The sequence below is a fragment of the Podarcis tiliguerta genome (assembly GCF_965153285.1).
Source record: "Podarcis tiliguerta genome assembly, chromosome: 13".
Taxonomy (NCBI): Eukaryota; Metazoa; Chordata; class Lepidosauria; order Squamata; family Lacertidae; genus Podarcis; species Podarcis tiliguerta.
Window position 1 is genome coordinate 38,934,207 of NC_139546.1, and position 22,639 is coordinate 38,956,845.

Here is a 22,639-nt window from a genome sequence, read left to right on the forward strand (position 1 = left end):
CTCCAACTGTTGCTGGACATCGGCTTCAATCATCCCTCGCCAGTGAGCCAAACTGATAGTTCCAGATAAGCCCATTGGCCCCTGGTCTCAGCTGTTCCACCAATGGCAGCCAGAAGCATCCCTGCCTCTCTGTGGCATGTGGGCAGCTTCCTCAGTCCCACGGCAGCCCCTCCTCACGTGTCTCCATCTGTCTGGAAGTTTTGTTATGGCACAAAAACAACCCCACCACCGCCAGGATTTGGTAGAAAGCTGGCGCAAGGTCTTCACCATTGCAGAGCATATGAATGATGGAGCACAGCATACAGATTATGTTCACTTACATATTACATACCTAACTATCACACACAATGTTTGGGATTTTGTGCAATCCAGTTGATGGGGAATAGAGAACAGGGCTCTTTCTGTGGTGAAATCCCATTTCTGGAATACTCTCTCAAGCTCTCTGTTCCTGTTATCTTCTGTTATATGTTTCCAGCAGCTGGTGAATACTTATTATTTTCTAATTTCATTCTGTATGTTAATATGGTGCTTTATTGTTACTGTTTTGTTTCAATGTTTTATTGGTGCTTTATCCTTCTTATATCCTGCTATGATGTGTCAGGTTTTAAAGTGATTTCTTTATTACAGGTGGCATCTGATGAAGTCATAATAATAATAGTAATAATTTATTATTTATACCCTGCCCACCTGGCTGGGTTTCCCCAGCCACTCTGGGTGGCTCCCAACAGTATATTAAAAACACGATAAAGCCATCAAACATTAAAAACTTCCCTAAACAAGGTTGCCTTCAGATGTCTTCTAAAAGTCAAATAGTTGCTTATTTCCTTGACATCTGATGGGAGGGCATTCCATAGGGCAGGCACCACTACCGAGAAGGCCCTCTGCCTGGTTCCCTGTAACTTCACTTCTCGCAGGGAGGGAACCACCAGAAGTCCCTCAGAGCTGGACCTCAGTGTCCGGGCTGCCGATGTGGGTGGAGACGCTCCTTCTGGTATATTGGGCCGCGGCTGACTTCATACTTGAAGTCACTGATATAAATGAACTTAAGTTAGGCATGGGTGGTAGTAAGTAGAGCATCTCCTTTGCTTGCTGAAGGACCCAGGCTCCAGCCCCGACAACTTCAAGAGACCCCCCTGAAGTATTCGACACTGACAAACTGGAACAAGTCCAGAGGAGGGCAACCAAAATGGTCAAAGGCTTGGAAACGATGCCTTATGAGGAACGGCTAAGGGAGCTGGGCATGTTTAGCCTGGAGAAGAGGAGGTTAAGGGGTGATATGATAGCCATGTTCAAATATATAAAAGGATGTCACATAGAGGAGGGAGAAAGGTTGTTTTCTGCTGCTCCAGAGAAGCGGACATGGAGCAATGGATCCAAACTACAAGAAAGAAGATTCCACCTAAACATTAGGAAGAACTTCCTGACAGTAAGAGCTGTTCGACAGTGGAATTTGCTGCCAAGGAGTGTGGTGGAGTCTCCTTCTTTGGAGGTCTTTAAGCAGAGGCTTGACAACCATATGTCAGAAGTGCTCTGATGGTGTTTCCTGCTTGGCAGGGGGTTGGACTCGATGGCCCTTGTGGTCTCTTCCAACTCTATGATTCTATGATTCTATGATTCCTGCTACTCAGTGTAGACAGAACTGAACTGGTCTGGTGTTCACAAGCTGCTCACTCAGAAAGTGAGAAGCAAAGAACAACAGAGAGGCATGCACTCCCTCCTATTTTTCTCTTTCTCTATTTTCTCCCTTCTCACTCCCCCTCAACCCCACATTGCCCACAACAAAAAATGTCTCAGAAGGACTGTAATTGAGCTGTATGATTTGAAAACAGAGACATTGAATGTACTCTTGCTACTTATGGAAAATCTTTAAATAAAAAAATTTTTTTATTGAAGGAATGCTTAGTTATTTGTAAATTGCCAATGTTCTGAGAATTAATAGTAACAACAACAACAACAACAACTGTTGATGATGGTTTTGTTGTTGCCGTACCACTGAATTTAACAAACATTTATTATTGTTGCTATCAATTATCAATTCTAATAATTATGATTGATTATTACAATAAACGGACAATGCATGTCAGTAGTGCTTCTCTTGTTAGTGTCTTAGCCTTTTCCACGTGAAAAAAGAAACCTATCTCTTGCCAAACCACCGTTCAGCCACTGAGACTGTCATCAGTTTGTTTTCCTCTTTCAGTCAGGTCAGCAAGACCAGTGCTATCAATATTCTGCTAAAAGCATAGAGAGTTCCAGGGAAATAAAGATGACTAAATGTGCTTCTTACACACGCAGAGAAATGCCACATTGTGCAAGACTAATGAGGTGTGGTGGGGCGGGGAGACCCAGACTGCCTCCTCCTGCAAGGGCCCCATGGCGCATATAAATCCCAGAACGTGCAGGGAGCGGACAGATACGACGAGAAGATCTGCAAAGATGAGAGGACAGACAAGAAGCTCTGCCAGCGCTGGGCTGCTTTTGCTGTTGGTCCTGATGGGTGAGTTCCTGGGCACAGCCTCTTGCGTGCACAGCAGAGAGTTGGGTGAGAACGGAATGGTGCACACAGACGGGCACATAGGCAGGCTTGTTGGGGTGGGCAGACTGGGATGGCAGGATAAGTGCCTCCAAGGACGGAGGGATGAAAAGGGCAGCAGGGCACCACAGGGAAGGATTCTCAGCCCGGGAGCCAAAACCAGGATGGAAACCAGCTGGCTGAAAGTGGGCAGTAGTCCCAGGAATAGCTGCTCCCATAATAAATCCTTAAGCACTTTCAGTGTCACGAGACGTTCTGTTGTTTTTGCTGCAAGCCTGGCAAGCGATGAGAAGAGCTGCCCTGCTTTAAATAGGCAGGCAGATGATGGGCAAGATATAGGCAGGATGAATGGACGGGCAGGTAAGCGGATGCAATACCTAAGGTGGTTGGCAACCCATGCTGGCTGGAGCTGACGAGAACTGGAGCACAACGTCTGGAGGGCTACAGGTTTCCTAACCATACTACAGATCAGGAGGGGAGAAACTCAGACTTAGGGGGGCAAATGCGGCCCTCTAGACCTCTCTATGTGGCCCTTGGGCCACCTCTCGGCTGGCTACACCTCTCGGCAGCCCTTAAATGCTTTTGCTTGGGTAGAGGATGGTGCAGCAAGGCGGTATAGAAACCTCTGGTTTGTGTGTGGCTGGAGTGGCCCCTACTGTACAAAAGTAATCACCTGCATGTGGCCCTTGGAAGACTGCCAGCGAGGAAAGTGGCCCTCTGGCTGGAAACGATTCCCTCACCGCTGCTGTCGATCAATCTGCTGCTAATGGCGCAAGGCGTGGAGAGGAGTTATTTTTTTACAAAAAAATTATTATTGGCAACTCTGCAGAGGTTTTGAGGAAGGAAAGACTTCCTCCATTCACTGTGTTGCAACGTAAGTGGGGCAATGGTGGCAGTGATGGTGGTGGTTGTGGTGGTTGTGGTGGCGAGGAGCTTTCCCCTCCTCTGATTCATAGATGAACTTAAGGCAAAGGGCTCCGGAAGACAAAGATTGGGGGTTGGTGGGAGGTTGGGTTGCACTTCCCCTTCCCCTTATTGTGACTGGTCTCCTGCTCCTTGTGACAGCTGTGCAGCAAGCCTTCATTATTCCTTGCACTTCCACCAAAGTGCTGGCATCTAAGCCACTGGTGGCAATACCTGCAACAAGCCACTCATCAGAGCTGCTTTGCCTGAAATGAAGAGATTTGGCCGATAAAGCTTTTTCCAGCATGGAGGCGCAGTGATGGGGGGAAACTGAAGTCTTCAATTTGGGCAACGGCTGCTGCCCCAGTTCCAGACATGAGGGGTGAGATGCCACTGAAAGCGACAGAAGTTTAAAGCAACCAGGCATCTTTCTAGTTATTGCTTATTGTTGTGAACCACCCTGAGATCTTTGGATGAAGGGCAGGATACCTATTAAATAAAAATAAAAGAATTGTAAGCTTTCACGAGCTACACCTGACTTCAACACATGCATGGACCGTAATCCTCAGTAAAAAGGAAATAGGTCAAAGTCTGTTAGATAGCCGAGGGCCATGAAAGTTTATACACATAGGGGCGTAGAACATGGGGGTGCGGAAACAGGAGTTAAATGGCAATGGAGTGCAAAAAGGACACAGCCTGTGAAATATGTCAGCTAGAGCTAAAATGTACATGAAATAAGCACAGCTGTCCTTCTTAAGAGTTGTAACTGGTGATAACACTGCCATCTCTGCATTGCTAAGCAATTTAACATCTGTAGTAGGACAGGGAACTATTGCCTCTACTGAGACTCAAATAGGATTGAACTTGTTGATAAGTTGCAATTCAACAGCTTCCTGCTGGAGTTTCCCCTTTGAAGCTCCTTTGGTCAAGGATGGCCATTCAGTTACTACAACTACTAGTATTACTACTGATTTATTTATACCCCGCCCATCTGGCTGGGTTTCTCCAGTCACTCTGGGCAGCTTCCAACAAAAGATTAAAATCATGACAAACTTCTCACATTGATTTCAGTGGGATCTCAGTGTGACTAAGGACTAGTTGGATAGTTGGTTCATTGGGTATATATGAAGACAAGATGGAATCTCCCATCCCACCTCATTTTGGCCTGGCAATTGCAGGTGATGAACCTGTGACCTTTCTAGATGTTGTTGGAGGGCCACAGATTTTTCCATTCCTGGCTATTGATACTGTTGGGGTGGCCACACTTTGCCTTTAAAAGCTGTGTCATGGGCATGTTCAACATCTCCCTGCACAGAGTCTGGGGAAGTTTGTTCCCTGTTGAATTTTGACCTGCCATGGAGTCATTAAAACCACAGAACCCATGTCAGGAAAAACAAGATCTCGGCCTCATCCAGGTCAGTTGATGCAACACTGGTCACCCAGCCTCCTCTTTCCCTGCATGAAGTTCTCCTTTACCCCTCAAAACCCCAGAAGCTATTTGTTGGAAACTGTCTGAAGATGAGAACAAACCCAAGTAGATAACATGTGGCTTTGTGTCAAAATAATGTGGTCAACCCTGTTTTTTTAAAGAGAATCCAGCCTTTCTCCCTGGGAAAGGTCAGGTAACCAAGAAGGATCTCAAACAGAGACACACACAGTTTGCTAGCTGTATAACCTGTTTTTAAATTCCAGAGGTCAAACCTGCAGCTAAGGGAAAAAGGCATCATCCCTGTACACTTCCAAATCATCAGTTTGCACCCAAATCTGGTATTAGATTAAAAGGGCTTTCTGTATTTTAATATTTCAGCTCAAAAGTCAAAGGTTGCCTTGCACAGGAGCATTGTTGGGGGTTGAGCCCCAGGTCTTTTGCCCTGGCCCCCAGATCCCATGTGCACCATAAATTTAAAGTGCATTACTCTCCGCCCCCCCCCAAAGAGTCCTGGGACCGGTATTTTGTTCAGGGTACTGGGAAATACAGCTCAATGGGGATAAACTACAATTCCCAGGATTCTTTTGTGGAGGTGCTTTAGATGTATGGTGTGCAGGCAGAGAGAATAGTTCCTGGATCCCCTTGATTTCTGTGGTGGATCAAAGTGTTCCTCTGAAGTCACTGGGTACTGGTAGCAATCCCAGTTCCCAAGAACAGAATGACAGCTGAGGTGGGGCTAAAGGCGCCAACAGTCTGGCCTCTTGTGCAAAGCCTAATTATGATAAGCTGGGACATTATAAATAGCTGTGTTCCAAATTGTTGTGATAAGGAACAGGGTGGCTTCTTTCCTTGCCTCTTCCCTCCTCCATTCCAAGGAAATGCCTGGCACGCAGCTGTACAAAACAATTCGGCAGAGGAGAAGTGTTGTTTACCTCAATCTTGGGCGTTCTTCCCTGGCCTGCTCAGATCCAGTTCAGTTCCAGGCAGCTGCTGCAAGTGTCCCTTGCCAGCAAAATTTAAATAAAATTGGGAAACACTCACACAAAATTGGCTTTCATCATTATTTGCTTGCGCATCTTCCCATTAATCAATCGTTGATCCCACACTTGTCAGTGCATTTTCTCATCACAGTTGTGTGTGTTGTTGTTCTTAAATGTGTTATAGTGATAGGCTAAGTCAGGCTTCCTCAACCTCGGCCATCCAGATGTTTTGGCCTACAACTCCCATGATCCCTAGCTAGCAGGACCAGTGGTCAAGGATGTTGGCAACTGTAGTCTCAAAACATCTGGAGGGCTGAGGTTGAGGAAGCCTGGGCTAAGTCAAGGGAGACCTTTTACTCCTGGAATTGTCAAACCTAAAGCTCCAGGATGCACTTGATTCCCTCCTGCAAAATAGGGGCAGTCTGGAGGGAGCGAAAAGGTGCCACTTGCAGTCCTAGATAGGGGAAATAGTTTTTTTAAAAAATTAAAGATCCAAACGTCCTGCAAAGGGAAATCAAGCATAGCAGGGTGTGGAGTAGGCTAGATGGAACCTTCCTCCCTCAGTCGCTAAATTTTAACCTGCATGGGGGGTGTTGGCTTTAAAAACAAAGACATATGGGAAAGTATTTTAAAAGCACGCCTGACCCCGGCTCCTCACAAGCAAAGAGCAATCCACTGTACCATATCAGATCTCATTTAACTACATGCGTCAACCAGCCTGGGTTAAAAAACCAGGAAATGGTCCTAATCTGGGTGAAGGATGTTGACCTTGTGTTATGTGGCAAACTACATAAACAAACACTGCTCATTTAAATTTGGAGGGAGATTGCCGTTTCCTCTTTCCTGGGGAAAATTTTCGACCGGGCGCACAGTGTTGCTTCAGGAAATTGACCCTGGGCGATAGGCGCTGGCTGAGTCACTGTTTGCTAGAGAGCTTTGCTTTCTCTCATGAGAGTGCATCTGACTCATGAAGGGCCAGGAAACAGTGCACTGGAAAGGAGATAAGGACTGTCATAATCTCATCAGCCACAGTCTCCTGGATCTTCAACAGCTTTAGAGACCAGAGGAGATGCAGGCATGGACTGCATGGACTGTCACTCATTTCTAGGACTGTTCCCAGCATTGAAGTAGCAAAGCATGAAAAGGAAGCTGTGGTGGAAACCATCATGCAGGTCCTACCAGGCCTGGAAGAATTTCTAAGCAGGGATGGGGAGCCTGCTTAGTGTGTGGTTGGACTCCCAGGTCCCATCAGCCACAGCCAGCATGGCCAATGGTCAGAGATGGAGGGAGCTGGAGTCCTGCAATACCCGAAGAGTCACAAGTTCTCCATCTCAGCTCTTGAGGACTTGAGGACCTCCATCTCAGCTCTTGAGGACCTAGCCTGGCTAGGTGGGCCCCTGTGCAGAAAGAAGCTCAGTAGCGGCTGAGATGTTAAGGAAGCAGGGTGGCAAAATAATGGATGAAGACAAATATTGCTAATTGCTGCAGATCATTTGTGGCTGTTAGAGGCCAGTTATGCCTTGCGCTAAAGGGGGAAGGGGGAACCAATCTGCATTGAATTTGCATGTGGTAATTTGTATGCACGTTTAGAAATAATTACTTGTTGTATCTTGGTGATAGATACGTCTTTGTGTGCTTGCTCAGTCTGGTGACCAGGTGTTCTTAACTGTTGTTGGGCAACGTCAAGGCTCCTGATCTCCCTTTTGATGGCTTCTTGCCTTTAAAGCAGACTTGGACTGGACAGCCCTCAATCAGAGGGCACCTTCCAACAGGGGATAGTCCTCTGGTAGCCCTTCCAGACAGAAAACTGTACTTTGTAAAGAGGGGTGCATACCCCTTATTTAACATGCATGCCACTAAAGAGGGCAGCTGAAGGAAAGCCAAAGCAAAGAGCCAGTTCCCCCATGGATGTTTTAGGAAAGGTCAGGAAGTCCCCTCTTGCAGAATCAGTCTTGTGAAATTGTAGCCCATCCGCTAACATTGCAAGATACTGGAAACTGACGGTTGCAAAAATGTGCAGCCCTTCTGATGGCTGGCTAACAGATGAGTGGACCTTGTGGCTTATCACCATTCATGTTGCCTTGACGGCCGTTGGAATAAACTCACTCATTCAGCTGCCAGTTAGTGATCAGGTGGACAAAGCTAAGTGGACAAGGCACCAGCAAAGGGGATCCAGGCCAGATCCATGCCTGGGAGTGAAATAAAAATATTCGCGAGAAACCACAAAAAGCAGAAAGCTGCTTTTAAAAGAATAGTGTCTCTCCCTGCCCTGCTGGAGTTTCGGATTACCACTCCCATCATCCTCATCAGCTGTGCCAGCTGGTTCTGATGGGAATTGCAAGCTGGAACATCTGGAAATCACCAGATTTGTGAAGGCTGCTCTGCATTCTTGCTGGCTTTGCATAATGGACAGTGATGGACCGCAGGGGGGAAACATAAAAAAAAAAACCTCAACCATTTTTCTCTTTCCACCAGGTCTTCAGCAAGAATCATCTGCCCAAGGTATGTGCCCTGAACTTAGAACTTTTCCTTATTCTGTTCTGTTCTTTTTTTATTTTATTTGTTTTAAAATCCCACTGTAACTAGACCTGTTACAGATCATAATATGTTTTTTAGAGTCTCAGAAGAAAAGAAAGACAACAGGTGGTTGTCCGAAGGAGCTTGCAATCAGCAGCTCTGGAGAGATGAAACTTGTCCTTCTTATTTGGCAATTTGATTACATAACGGGCTGAAAATATCTTAAATGATTCACAAGAGACGAATCTGAGCAAAGGGAGTCACACTTCTGTGTGGCTTCAGAGCTATTCAGGAAGTTGACTTAGGGGGTTAGAACAGGGTTGGGAAACCTCAGGCCTGGGGGCCGCACAACCCCTCTTGGTTGAACCAATGGTTTTGCAAAAAAGATGGATTATAAACGATGCGCAAAACAGCAAATCTGCCATGCAAACGTTTACCACTTTCAGTTCTCCAAAAGAACCCTAGGAGCTGTAGTTTGAGAAGTGATGGGAGGGATGGTTCTTTGTCAGGGAATCTTCGCATAAACATTATTCCCTGAGAAGAGGCAACAGCTATAAGCAGTGGCGTAGTGTGGGGGGTGCAGGGGGGGCCAGCCGCACCGGGCGCAACATCTGGGGGTTAGGGTTAGGGGGCGCAAATCCATGGGTTAGGGGGCGCAAATCCACGGGTTAGGGGGCTCAAATTACTTGCCTTGCCCCGGGTGCTGACAACCCACGCTACGCCACTGGCTATAAGATCCACTTAAAACTGCTATTCTAAATGCTCTTACTAAGGAGCAAGCTTCACTGCACTGTGAGTCGCTAGCTATAGATCTGCTGTCATGACAGGTATGTCTATATGGTGTGTGTGAGTCACCTTGCTCTCTGCTTCCCCCCCAGCACTAAAATGTGGCATTCAAAAGCCCGTTATCCGGATAGCAGGTGGACTGAATGCCCAGCGTGGCGAGTGGCCCTGGCAAGTCAGCCTCCAGTACCGCGGAGAGCACTTTTGCGGCGGAAGCCTCATTAACGAGAGATGGGTCCTGACTGCGGCCCACTGCTTCTATGAGTAAGTCAAAACGGAGTGCCCCCTCTTGGTACCCACGGGAATTGCATCCTAAAAGGCATCCAGCATCTTCTCTGAAGAGGCATTTTACCCTTCTGTCTCCGATTGGAGGGAGTCTGTAACCACCTGCAATTTTTCCAAGTACAGTCGTACCTCGGTTGTCACACGGAATCCGTTCCAGAAGTCTGTCTGACTTCCGAAAATGTTCGACAACCAAGGCACAGCTTCTGATTGGTTGCAGGAGCTTCCTGCACTCCATCGGAAGCCGCGTCAGCCGCGTCAGACATTCAGGTTCCAAAGAACGTTCGCAAACTGAAACACTCACTTCCAGATTTGTGGCATTCAGGAGCCAAAACTTTTGAGTCGCAAGGCATTCAGGATCCAAGATATGACTGTACTTGTGTTAGAAAACAAACAAAACAAAAATGTTTTGATTGCTTTAAAAAGTGCCTTCATTGAAACACCCTGCAGAATTCTTTTCTTTAAAAAAACAGTTTTAGCCTATTAAACAAACTGATCGACAAAACACGGCAACCCTAATATTTCTAGATCGGTCATCATTATCAGTGCTTTCTGTGGTTTTAAGCTACCGTATCCAAAGCGAGGTTATTGCTACATGCAAACACATTTAAGGTGTTGTAATATCCCCACAACATGGATGAGAAGCTGAAACAGAGTGAGGGGAATTGCTGAGGGTACCTCATTAAGGAAAGTAAGAAGCAGGGCTTTTTTCCTGCCGGAACTCAGTTCCAGCACACCTCAGGTGGACGCCATTGCCATTATAAGAGAACTAAGGGGACGCAGGTGGCGCTGTGGGTTAAACCACAGAGCCTAGGACTTGTTGATCAGAAGGTCGGCGGTTTGAATCCCTGCGACGGGGTGAGCTCCCGTTGCTTGGTCCCTGCTCCTGCCAACCTAGCAGTTCGAAAGCACGTCAAAGTGCAAGTAGATAAATTGGTACCGCTCTGGCGGGAAGGTAAACGGCATTTCCGTGTGCTGCTCTGGTTCGCCAGAAGCGGCTTAGTCATGCTGACCACATGACCCGGAAGCTGGGTCCCTCGGCCAATAAAGCGAGATGAGCGCTGCAACCCCAGAGTCGGCCATGACTGGACCTAATGGTTAGGGGCCCCTTTACCTTTAAGGAGGTGTTTGTGGTGAGTTCCAGCACCTCCCCCCAAGGTTTCAGCCAAGGAGTCTTTTCCAGACCTACCTGGAAATGCCAAGGTTTGAAACTGGGCCCTTTTGCACGCAGTCCCCGTGTTCTGCCGCCTCTGAGCCATGGCTCTTCCCTTATTAACTTGCAGCTGAGGTGAGATTTAAACCTCTGCTGGAGCTTCCAAGTTGCAACACACGGCAGAAGTTGAGACAAAAAGAGACTGGCTGGTAGGAAGGGGTCTCATCGCATCAGCTCATGAACAAAGCAAGCAAAGGGCCCATGCGCCCATTCTGCAGATTCAAGAGTGCACTGCGAGAGATTCTCAAACACGGCTCTTTCTCTTTGCCTCCAGGCTGGGAATCAAAATCTGCGCCTCTGACTGGAAAGTGGTGCTGGGCCGCGTGAGACTGACAGGCAGGTCTCAAAGGGGGCTGGAACGCAACGTCTCCGACATCATCCCTCACAAGGACTACGTCAATTACGACAAAGGCGATGACATCGCGTTGGTGCGCCTCAGCGAGCCTGTGAGCTACAGCCGGGACATCGCTCCCATCTGCCTGCCGCATGCCAACCACCGCTTTGCCTTCGGGACGCAGTGCTGGCTGAGCGGCTGGGGAGAAGTCGCCAATAATGGTGAGTGAGGAATGGGGGTCTCTGGTCAGAGGGGAGCATGTGGGTCTTGCTTCTGTGGTTGAGCTGTGGGGGCAGAAGGTTCCAGGTTCGTCCCTGCCAGCTCTGCTTAAAAGGATCAGCCAGCAGGTAGGCTTGGGAGAAGGAGTTTGATTCAGCTCACATCTATTCAGTGGCGTAGCGTGGGGGGTGCAGGGGGGCCGGCCACACCGGGCACAACATCTGGGGGGGGCGCGCGCTCGCACTCGCAGCTCTCTGCCCCTACCTGGCTCACTCACTCTCTCACTGCAGTGCTGGCTGTGCGAATCCGATCCAAGCCGCCGGGTCACCGCCCACTGTGGAGGGGAGGGTGCCAGGCGTGCAGTGCGGTGCGGAGAGAGAGTGAGGGACTATCTGGGGGAGGGATAGTGCAGCGGGGTGGGGGGGCAAATTACTTGCCTTGCCCCGGGTGCTGACAACCCATGCTACGCCACTGCATCTATTAAATCCATGCTTTCCGAAACTGTACGGGAACCGAAACCACAGCCATCCTTTGAAACATGTGCTTATCCAGACTTTGTAATGTGGTTGCGCAACCATAGAACCTTTACCGAAATGCTTGTGGTCGGGGTGTGTGTATGCAATAAAATGGGAATATATTGGTGAAAAGAACGTGCAACAGTGCATGACGTTAGGAGAAATTGCTTGCAGAAAATGAGACAAAACTGCATACAAAAATGTGTGTGTTAGGATAAATTCACACTGAGATGCTGAAGAAATTTCAGGAGGATTTTTAAAAGGGGAAATTCACAAATTGCTGCAGAAATGTAGAGAAGCGAATTTAAGACTGTGGAAATAAGAAGCTGAGAGAACAGAGAAATGACAGATTTTTCCATCCCTAGACTGCCTGGTGATGGAAAAGGGCCCATCTCTGAAAGCCACTGCCAGTCAGAGGAAGCAATACTAGTGTAGGTGGACTAAGGGTTCTACATAGGGCAGGTAGCTTTTTGCATTCATAATTCAGGTGCTGGCATCACCAGGCCTTGTGGGAAGGGCCATAGTTCAGCAGCAGAGCATCTGATTCACATGCGAAAGGTCACAGGTTCAATCTATTGCATCTCCCAGTAGGGCTGGGAATGTCCCCTGGCAAAATCCCTGGACAGCTGCTGCCAGTCAGTGTGGACAATACTGAGACAAAAGGAGCCATGGTCTGCCTCCGTATAAGATCAGATGGTGGTTTCATCAGATCTTTGGCAGTGTGTGTGTGTGTGAGGGACCTGTGATTAGGGGCCAACCAACATGATCAGGGGTTGCTCCAAGCATCTTCTGCCCAGCTGCCCAGGACCACCTAATAATATTCTAACTGCGCCCCTTGCTCCCCTCCAGTCACCCTGGCGAAACCCATGAACCTCCAGGAGATGACTGTAGACCTGCTGACCAGCGACACCTGCAACTGCATCTACAGCAACCTACGCAACAGGAGGATCGTCAGCCCAGCTCGGCCCGGCATGGTCTGTGCCATGACTCCTGACCGCAAGAGGGGCCCTTGCAAGGTCAGCAAAAGATGAGCGAAACTGTCAAAGGAAGGATGTGGGTGGAATTGTGCTTCCCAATGAGATAGACCCTGCCTTGCTAGATCAGGCCTAAATGCTTTATGTTTCAAGCAACTCTGTAGCCCTTACAGACATGCAAATAGGCGTTTGTGAGTAATGCCTGGAGAATCATCAGAAGCCATCTGGCGGCTCGGCAAGGCTTCCAGTAGTGAAGGGGTGCTGCTGCTGCAGGGCATGGTATAAGTCTCCCCCTCTCCAGCACCACATTGGCTAGCATAGATAAATCAAGAAAGCAGGTGCAACAGCAAATCCCCATGCATTTATATGCAGACACAAGTATCATTTCAGGGATGGGGAACCTGTGGCTCTCCATAAGGGTTGCTGGGCTCCAGCTCTGATAATCCTTGGCCCATTGGGCCTGCTGGCTGTCGCTGATCCAACAATGTCTGGAGGGCAGCAGGTTGGCACAGTTGATTTAGTGGGGCTTATGCCCAGGACGGCATGTTTAAGTTTTGCAGCCTGCACTTGGGAAATGCACACTGTTTGAAAGATTTGGTTTTCTTGGTGTAGGAACAGGGAGGAGGTAAGATTCAGGTTAGATTCAAGTCAAGAATGCAAAGGATCTTCCTTAAATCTTAAAAGTTTGAGCACTTTCTTCTCCCTGACACACACAGCATCCCCCATTTTCCCAAGTATGATTGTGCCAGAGTTAGAGCGATCAGTTTTAGGTTGCAATCCTCCACCCCATATATCTGGGAGTAAATGTCATGGAATTGAACAGGACTTACATCTGAGTGGGGCTGGAGGCAATGCTAGTCTTACTTAGATTAGACCATTGAAATGAATGAACATTATGACCTTGGGTCCATTTGTTTCAATGGGTCTACTCTGTTTAGCATTGGATACAACTCTATTTTTTTTCCTTTTGAGGGCAGAGCAGTGAAGACTGGTGATTGTCTTCGCCATGTCTGGCTAATTGACAAATTTTATTATTGATTGATTGATTGATTGATTGATTGATTGAATTTCTATACCGCCCTATACCCAGAGGTCTCAGGGCCGTTGACAGAAAAGCTCACAGGAGCCCAACTCTATCCATTAGCTGCCACTGGCAAAAAATCAGCCAACCCCCCCGGGCCATTCACCAGTGAAGCCAGCAGCCAGCATAGCAACAAAACATTATGCACACCTACTTTACAAAGTTCCTCTTTCCACCCCAGGGCGATTCAGGTGGCCCTCTGGTCTGCATGGAGGATGGCTATTGGTTCCAGGCAGGGATCTTGAGTTTCTCCATGGGCTGCAGACAGTTCTTTGGCCCCACCGTCCTGACCGACACCACTTTCTACGCTGACTGGATCAAGCGTTATGTCGAAAATGCCACCTTCGCCAACCAGCCCGAACCCCGGCCCAATACCACCGACAAGTACATGTGCACAGGTATGGGTCTTTACCTAGGATTGCTGCAAACATATGGCTTCACAGCATGGGTTGGGGAGTCTGTGGCCCTTCCGGTATTGCTGGGTCTCCAATTCCCATCAGCCCAAGCCAGCGTGGCTCCTGGTCAGGTGGGAGCTGTAGCCTAGCAACATCTGAAAGCATAAAATTCTTCTTATGTTCTTCTGACTCCACGTTTTTCTCTGCACCGGTTTCCAGGCTGCGGGGTGATGAAAGCGGACAGGCCTGGCGGAGGGGCAGAGGGTCTCTGGCCCTGGTACGTGAGCCTCCGGCACAAGGGTCAGCACGTCTGTGGAGCCACCTTGATCGCTGAGGACTGGGTCATCACCTCTGCGCAGTGCTTCATTGGGTGAGTGAAGATATCATGGGCAAAGTTTTCCTGGTGGTCTCTGGGCAGGAGAATGTGATATCCGGCGTCATGCCAGCCTACCTTGGATTCTTGTTGATGGCATCTTCTCCTGCAGCAGCTTCTATAGCTTTCATGGCTTCCCCCATGGCTGGAACTGCTTATGATGGGGTGAGAAGAGGGTGCTGGATTTTCCCCTCTCTTGCTATTCACTGCTGGTTTTGACTGCTCTCTGCAATATGTTCTTTAGTGTTCTTTTAGGGAAGACATTCTGAAACAATCATAATAATTAAGGAAACCTGGCATCATTGATTCAGGCTGTGGAATAAACCACCCTGGGTGGACTTCACAATAAATTAATCCAGTTAAGGGTTTCTCTGCCTGAAAGCCAGGATGTTGATAGCCTTCTTTTTTGGCTGCTGTATCTTTTGTTAACAGCCAGAAAAATCTCAACAGGTGAGGCTTTCTCCAGTCAATTTCAGTTGTTGAATTTCTGCCCGATGCCCAGCTGTTAAAGATACACAACAGGCCTCCCAGTGGGAAAAAGGCATAGCATATTCTGGCTGCGGAGTGCAGGAAGTTAATCCCACTTAGTCATATAGACAGTATTTGGTCTGTCTTGAGAGCTCTATGACAGAGGGCATGTAGATGTAGTGTAAAGGTAAAGGGACCCCTGACCATTAGGTCCAGTCGTGACCGACTCTGAAGTTGTGGCGCTCATCTCGCTTTATTAGCTGAGGGAGCCGGTGTACAGCTTCCGGGTCATGTGGCGAGCATGACTAAGCCGCTTCTGGCGAACCAGAGCAGCGCACGGAAACGCCGTTTACCTTCCCGCCGGAGCGGTACCTATTTATCTACTTGCGCTTTGACGTGCTTTCAAACTGCTAGGTTGGCAGGAGCAGGGACTGAGCAACGGGAACTCACCCTGTTGCGGGGATTCGAACCGCTGACCTTCTGATTGGCAAGTCCTAGGTTCTGTGGTTTAACCCACAGCGCCACCCGCGCCCCTATGTAGACGCGGTGTAGATGCAGTGTAGCAGCTAAGAATTATGAATCAGGGCATCCCCAGGTGAAATCTCTCCTCTGCTGTGTGTGTTGGGTAGGTGGCCTTAGGCAAGCTCCTGCATTCAGGTGAGGGGGGATTACCTCACAGGACTGTTGTAAGCATTCACAAGATAATATTTGTGAAGTGCTTCATGCATTCTAAATTGCTCTGCATTTCTTAAGTAGTATTATTATGCTCAGGAGTCCTGGCTCCCCTAATTCCTGCCTGCGGCCTCCTGGACCTGTCTTGGCGTGTGTAAACATATCAAGGCCAACCAAGTCCATGCAAATTCTGCAACCCAAATGCATGCTTCAGTTCCTCCTGTCTTCTGTTTTTCAGGCTCCAGGAACCTGAGGGCTGGGAGGTGCTGCTGGGTGAGCAGCGGGAAGCGGGCGAGCAGACGTGGCAGGAGAAGAGGGCCATCCAGCAGATTGAACTCCACGGTGCCTATGTGGAGGCGAAGGAAGGTCACGACATTGCGATGGCCAAGCTGTCCCAGCCTGTGGTGTTCAATGACAGAATCCGGGCCATCTGCGCCCCGTACGCCAACCACCAGTTCCCCTTTGGCTCTACCTGCTGGACCCGCGGACGGAGAATCGGTATGTTTTGGAGGAGCATGGTGCGACTGTGCAAGATTATCTTAATTATTATTATTATTATTTATTTACTTATACCCCGCCCATCTGGCTGGGTTTCCCCAGCTACTCTGCGTGGCTCCCAACAGAATATTAATAATAATAACAAAAAAGCAATAAAACATCAAACATTAAAAGCTTCCCTAAACAGAGCTGCCTTCAGATGTCTTCTAAAAGTCAGATCAGGGGTAGGCAACTTAAGGCCTGTGGGCCGGGTGCAGCCCAATCTCCTTCTCAATCCGGCCCATGGACGGTCCGGGAATCAGCGTGTTTTTACATGACTAGAATGTGTCCTTTTATTTAAAACGCATCTCTGGGTTATTCTGGGGCATAGGAATTCGTTCTCCCCCCCCCCCAAAAAAAATATAGTCCAGCCCACCACATGGTCTGAGGGATGGTGGACCAGCCCACAGCTGAAAAAGGTTGCTGACCCCTGAATCAGATAGTTGTTTATTTCCTTGACATCTGATGGGAGGGCGTTCCACAGGGCGGGAACCGCTACTGAGAAGGCCCTCTGCACGGGTGGGGAATCCTTTCTGGCAGAAATCTCTCTCTTCCAGAAGCCACGTGTGGGTGGTGGGCAGGGCCAGAAGCTAAAACGAGCAGAGGAACAAATGTTTATTTTGCCCCTGTGCATTAAGGGTTGCTTCTGCACATGCTCACACATCCCACTGGACTCTTCATCCAGGCAGGCAAGAAGCACCATCTGAGTTCCAGTGTGCATTCTAGGCAGGCATGAATATGCAAAGCAGGGCTAGTGAGGAGGCGTGGCCTGTGGGAGAGTCCCTTGCAGGCCAAACGGAGAGAATTGGAGGGCTGCATTCTGAGCCCTGGGCCTTAGATTCCCTCCCCAGCCAGCATAGTGTAGTGGTTAAGAGCAGTGGACTCGTAATCTGGTGAACTGGGTTTGATTCCCTGCTCCTCCACATGCAGCTGCTGGGTGACCTTAGGCCAGTCACACTCAGCCTCACTCACCTCACAGAGTGTTTGTTGTGGGGGAGGAAGGGAAAGGAGATTGTTGGCTGCTTTGAGACTCCTTAAGGGGAGCGAAAGGCGGAATATCAAGTCCAGACTCTTCTTCTTCTTCTCCCCCCTGCCCACTGGTGTTAAAAGGATGGGGGAAAGCGCCGCAGTCTTAGGGAGGTGGGATCCCTGGCACAGCTTACCAACCCACGATCCTTCCATCTTTATCTAGATGGCAATTTGAGTTTTCCAGGCAGCGTGGAAGTCAAACTCCTTGGCCCCAAGGAATGCAACTGCATCTATAACAAGACCAGCAACGTGGGGGAAGAGATCCCCATCACCTCTGAGATGATGTGTGCCACGCCCAGTAAAAGCAACATGCGCTGCCAGGTAAGGGGAGGTCAACACCTCTTGTGGTGAAAGGATGTTTAAAACAGATGTGGGGGGGGGGATATGGTCGGCTATAGCCAAATCATCCCACATTTTGGGTACTAAATATCACCTCCCTCTTCCACTGAGCTCATGGCACAGCTTGCCAGGATGGTCCCTGTTGTGTCTTCCTGCATGTGTCAGCAGCAGCAGTGCTTTATGGCAGAACTGCTTGGTTTGTGCAGTTTTGCAGTAGTTTTTCAGCACTCTGATTCAGCCCTACGTATACCCTGTTTCCATGCGGTAACCACATGAGTTGCAACATCCTCCCTCTAAGGGTGTGAATTAAACTAGGGTCTCCAAGGTTTGCCCTTTTTTAATTGCAGGGTTCTAACTTCCATCACTCCCAACAACACAACAAAACAGGTCTTTGCTACACACTTCTGGTGTCCCCAGTTGCGTGTACAGTTCATAAAAATAAATCTGAATGCTTATAATTTAAAGCCATTTTATACCAGAACAAGAAATAATGTAGAATTTCAGATCAATGATTTTTTTTAAAAAAATGTACTGTATAACTTAATGGAACAATGTCTAAATAATCCTCAGCGTAGAAGCCAAATTCCGTCAGAGTAGAAGAGCCTCTAATTTCAGGATAACAAGAAAATAACACTTTCACCAGCTATCAGTCTTAAGAGGTGTTTCTGTTGCTCAGCTTACGAAATGCTTGGAAATTGCTACTGAAATACAGATGCGTGGCTGTACCTTAAAGACATAGCTAAGTAAATCCGGTGTTTCTATATAACACTAAGGCATTTCTTCAACAAGTAGGACTAGCAGAGGATGCAATCCATTGCTTTGCTCTTACACCCCTTGCCCAAATATTGTTCCAGAGGGGCTCACGCAGCAGAATTTCCCTGTGGAAACTCACACACAAAAATGAGAAGGCGTTTCGCTGGCCAGTAAAGGATCTTTCAGCCCATGGAGCTGTCCATACTTGGTGTGGTGCTGAAATGCTTATTCTCTAGTTGTGCACAGCTGCCAAATCTGGAAGCACCAAGTGTTTGGGGTTTTGTTTAAATTTGAGAAGTCCTGCTGAGAAACTTACTGGTGCTTTCTGTCATTTCCCCCCTTTCCCCCTCCTTTCACACAACATATTTAAATACCACCTGGTAGACCCCTATTCAGTGAGCAGGAATTAGGAGCCCAGATTAAAAGCAGGGACTCCTGGTTGTTACCCATCTTTCATCCATGGCAGTGCTCCCTTTGAAGACTAGGAAATGTGACCCCATGTTTCTGCTTCTGATTCCTTCCTTTTACTGAGGGATAGGCAACATGATGCCATCCAGATGTTGTTGAACTCCAACTCCCATCATTTCTATTAGCCATGCTGGCTGGGGAGATGATGATGATGATGATGATGATGATGATGATGGTGATGATTTATTTATACCCCGCCCATCTGGCTGGGTTTCCCCAGCCACTCTGGGTGGCTTCCAACAGACTATTAAAATACAATAGTCTATTAAACATTAAAAGCTTCCCTAAATAGGGCTGCCTTCAGATGTCTTCTAAAAGTCTGGTAGTTGTTTTTCTCTTCAACATCTGGTGGGAGGGCGTTCCACAGGGTGGGTGCCACTACCGAGAAGGCCCTCTGCCTGGTTCCCTATAACTTGGCTTCTTGCAGCAAGGGAACTGCCAGAAGGCCCTCGGGACTGGACCTCAGTGTCCAGGCAGAACAATGGGGGTGGAGACACTCCTTCAGGTATACTGGACTGAGTCAGTGTCCAACAACATTGGGAGCACACCATGTTGACTACCCCAGTTCACTCACTCACTCACTCACACACTCATTTTGTTTGTTATTAACTTTCCCCCCAGAGTGACCAAAAGTGACTTACATTAAAACCAATTAAGAATATCCAGTAAAAATCTAAAAACACACACATCTGATTTGGATGGCATCATGCTCTGTATTTTGGCCCCTGTTGGACGGCTATGTTAATATTTTCGTTCTTTGACCTCTAGGATGGCATTGGTGACCCTCTGGTTTGCAACGAGAAGGGGACGTGGTTCTTGGCGGGCATCTCCAGCTTTGGAAAGGGCTGTGGAACTGTGGTCCGTCCAGGTGTTTACACATCAGTCAGTAGCTTTCAGGAGTGGATCATGCAACTGTCCTGGTCTGCTTACTATGATGTGCAGAAGCCTCCTATTCCAGTGGTCAATGACACGGAAACCTGCATGAATGTGTTTCTTTCAAGTAAGGAGCAGCAATCTTGAATATCCTGGTGGTGGTGGTGGTGGGGTGGCAGTTCACAGAATCAACAGGGACCTTTCAGTACAGTTCAGAATCCATGGGCATGCATCCCTGTCTCAGAAGCAGTACTAATCTCTGGATGTAACCTGCCACCCATGAATGCACTGATTCACCTTATCAAGAGGACATTGCTACAAGACATTTAAAGTGTTGTTACACCACTTTAACAATCATGGTTTCCCTCAAAGGAGACTGGGAACTGTCAGTTGTTAAGGGTGCTGCTTAGAGTTTTTAGGACACCCCCTATTCCTCTCAAAGAGCCACCATTCTCAGGCTACCCCAGGAAGAGAAATTGGTTTTTAAACAGATAGCCCAATACAATGGCTAGCGCTGGTTGGCAGATGAGAAGGAAAGCCAAAGGCTGCTCATCTCTCAGCAGAGCAGGGCTCTGCTTCCCTTCTCCCTCCAGCCCCCCCCCCCTCTCTCTGCAACCTGCAAGAGTTAAAGCTGGAGGTTTAGCAACAGAGGAAAGCCAAATTTCTGCCTGCCTGGTCACTTTTATAAGGATGGCAGCCCTGCTCAAGATGGCTACATTTGCATCCCATCCTATCCCCTGCACTCAAAGCATGCCTTCAATATTTCTTTCTCTCCCCTAATGAGCTCACAGTCTAAGCCACCCTGGCATTCTTTCCAGATTCCCCACACCTTGAGTATGAAAGGCACTGGATTGTTTCCAGCCAAGTCCTACTCAGAGTAGACCCACTGAAAGCAATGAACCCAGGCTAGTCACATCCATGGACTTCAGCAAGTAGGGCTGGCCTAGGATACAATCCATTGCCTTCCTCTTTATAAATCCCATCTCCTGAAGCTATAGGAGTAAATAAACTTAGGCTGCTTCTCTTTTTTTCAGGATCAAGGGACGAGACACTGACACGGAACAGACCAAGCTTGGTTGAATGAAAAACTTGGTGGCATCCCTTCTCGTCCGCCTCTGGTTCTGCCTCCCACTCAAGAAATGAACTGAGAGCATTGCTGGCTCCCACCACACAGCAGAATCTGGGGAGGCGGGCTCCTTCCAGCTACCAGACTGACAGTTCTTTGTTCCTATCTCAGAACAATCCAGGGGGCTACATTTTGGTTTGTCGGGGGGGGGGGAACGACACCCATCACACCTGATGCCAACCCTGAAAAATAACACTAAGAGCCCTGCCCTGCTGGGCAAAATGGAGGGGGGCAGAATATAGCAAGATGCAGTTGCTTCTCGGGATATTTCCCCTCTCCTTTCCTAGACTGCATAATTGGAACCAAGAGGCCAGTTAGGTGCTCAGACAATAAGACTGGCCTTGGACAAGCCCCCCCCCCAACCAACTTCACAGGTGTGTTGCGAAGGATAAAATGAGGCAGGTATATGAGGACCCTCAGAGCAAGGCCGGAAACCTGCCACTTCCATAACTGTCTGCTTCAGTGAGTGAAAGATAGACTCACAGGGCCAAACTCGAGACCTTGTCCAGGGCTGGAGTGAATCTGAATTAGCATCGTAACAGGTTGGGTCTGAAACTTTATTTATGTGATGAAATCCAGCTTCTAATCTGCAAGCGTAGCTGCGTTTTTCAGAAGGCAGAGTATGGCTTGACTCAGAAGTATGAGCAGGCAACAGGCCAATGTTCCTTTGCACAGGTGGTTTTCCTTGTTCTGTGCTGAACTGCTGCCCACCTTTGCAAAGGGAATCCTAGCAGGGCGGCAGGGCAGGGGATATACAGCACCTCTTATCAGTTTTTCTAGTAATCAGGGTGTTTTATTCTATTTATTTAAATCATCCATACATATGGCGTGGCACTACTAAACCAAATTTCAGATTTCTAGCTCAGGTGGAAATAGTACTCTCAGTAGTCATTCACCTATAGCATAATCAAATGTACATACTTCCTTCAAGAGTCGGTGTTTTAGTATCTCAGAAACCCTTTAGTGTAGACTGGCTAAGAGACTGAATTTGGTAATCGTACAATTGACAGAGATGAATGCGTGTGGCTGGCTGTGTGTGTGTGTGTGTATTTATCTTAATACTTCATTGTACAAAATAAATTATTTGAAGGTGTGGAACATTTTCAAGAGATCCACTCTTCCATTTCTATGCCTAAGCAGAGAACACAGGCATTTCTGCTCAGAACAGATTTGAACCTTTCAACTGGGAGGTACCAGGCACAGCAACATTTCACGGGCGACACCGCAGCTGTCGAATTCTCTCCTGGGGAAGACCCAACACTGTTTTTACACTACTGCTGATTTCCCCCCCCCCCCCTATTCTGGAAGGCATGCTATTTTATCTTACAATCATTTTTGAACTTTTTAATATGGTTTTAATGCTGCTGTGTTTTTATATATATTTATACTTGATCAACCAGATGTTGTATGTTGTTATATTTTGGTGTCCTTCAAACAATTGTGTGGGAAAGGGGGAAATAAATATTTTTGAAAATCTAAGCGCTGTAGTTGTCTGTGCCAGAAAAGCAAAAATTAGAGCCCTCCTCCACCTTAAGAATCCATAACATAGCTTTCATGGCTGTTATCATTAATGCATTACTATTAAATTTAAGAGCTAGTAGCTATTGATAGTCTTAACCCCATTAATTTGTAGACTCCTCTTTCAAAGTCATCCAAACAGCTCACCATCGCTGTTCAGTATGTTGCAGGAGCTAAGAACGTTTTGTACACCTCTATTGTGTCACCCCTTCCAGTACTCAGGAATAAATTCCACTAAACTTGTCAGAAGTGGTTTCTTAATAGGACTGGGCTGTGCACTGATGGGTTGTGGAAAACCCCCAGATTAAAATGCGTTGCCTGAGGCAAG

General features: G+C 47.8%; 2 protein-coding genes across 3 annotated transcripts in view; both read left to right on the plus strand.

The window, feature by feature from the left end:
• LOC310662829 (pyrin domain-containing protein 1-like) overlaps positions 1 to 22,639 on the plus strand; it is a 742,864-nt gene that overhangs the window by 87,685 nt on the left and 632,540 nt on the right. The window lies entirely within an intron of this gene.
• PRSS53 (serine protease 53) lies at positions 2,253 to 22,272 on the plus strand. Its single transcript, XM_083409880.1, has 10 exons — positions 2,253 to 2,494; positions 9,211 to 9,406; positions 10,912 to 11,192; positions 12,555 to 12,721; positions 13,942 to 14,158; positions 14,375 to 14,525; positions 15,907 to 16,166; positions 17,398 to 17,555; positions 19,563 to 19,794; positions 20,702 to 22,272. The coding sequence occupies exons 1-10, from the start codon at positions 2,272 to 2,274 to the stop codon at positions 20,749 to 20,751; spliced, it is 1,935 nt and encodes a 644-aa protein (XP_083266006.1). The 5' UTR covers positions 2,253 to 2,271; the 3' UTR covers positions 20,752 to 22,272.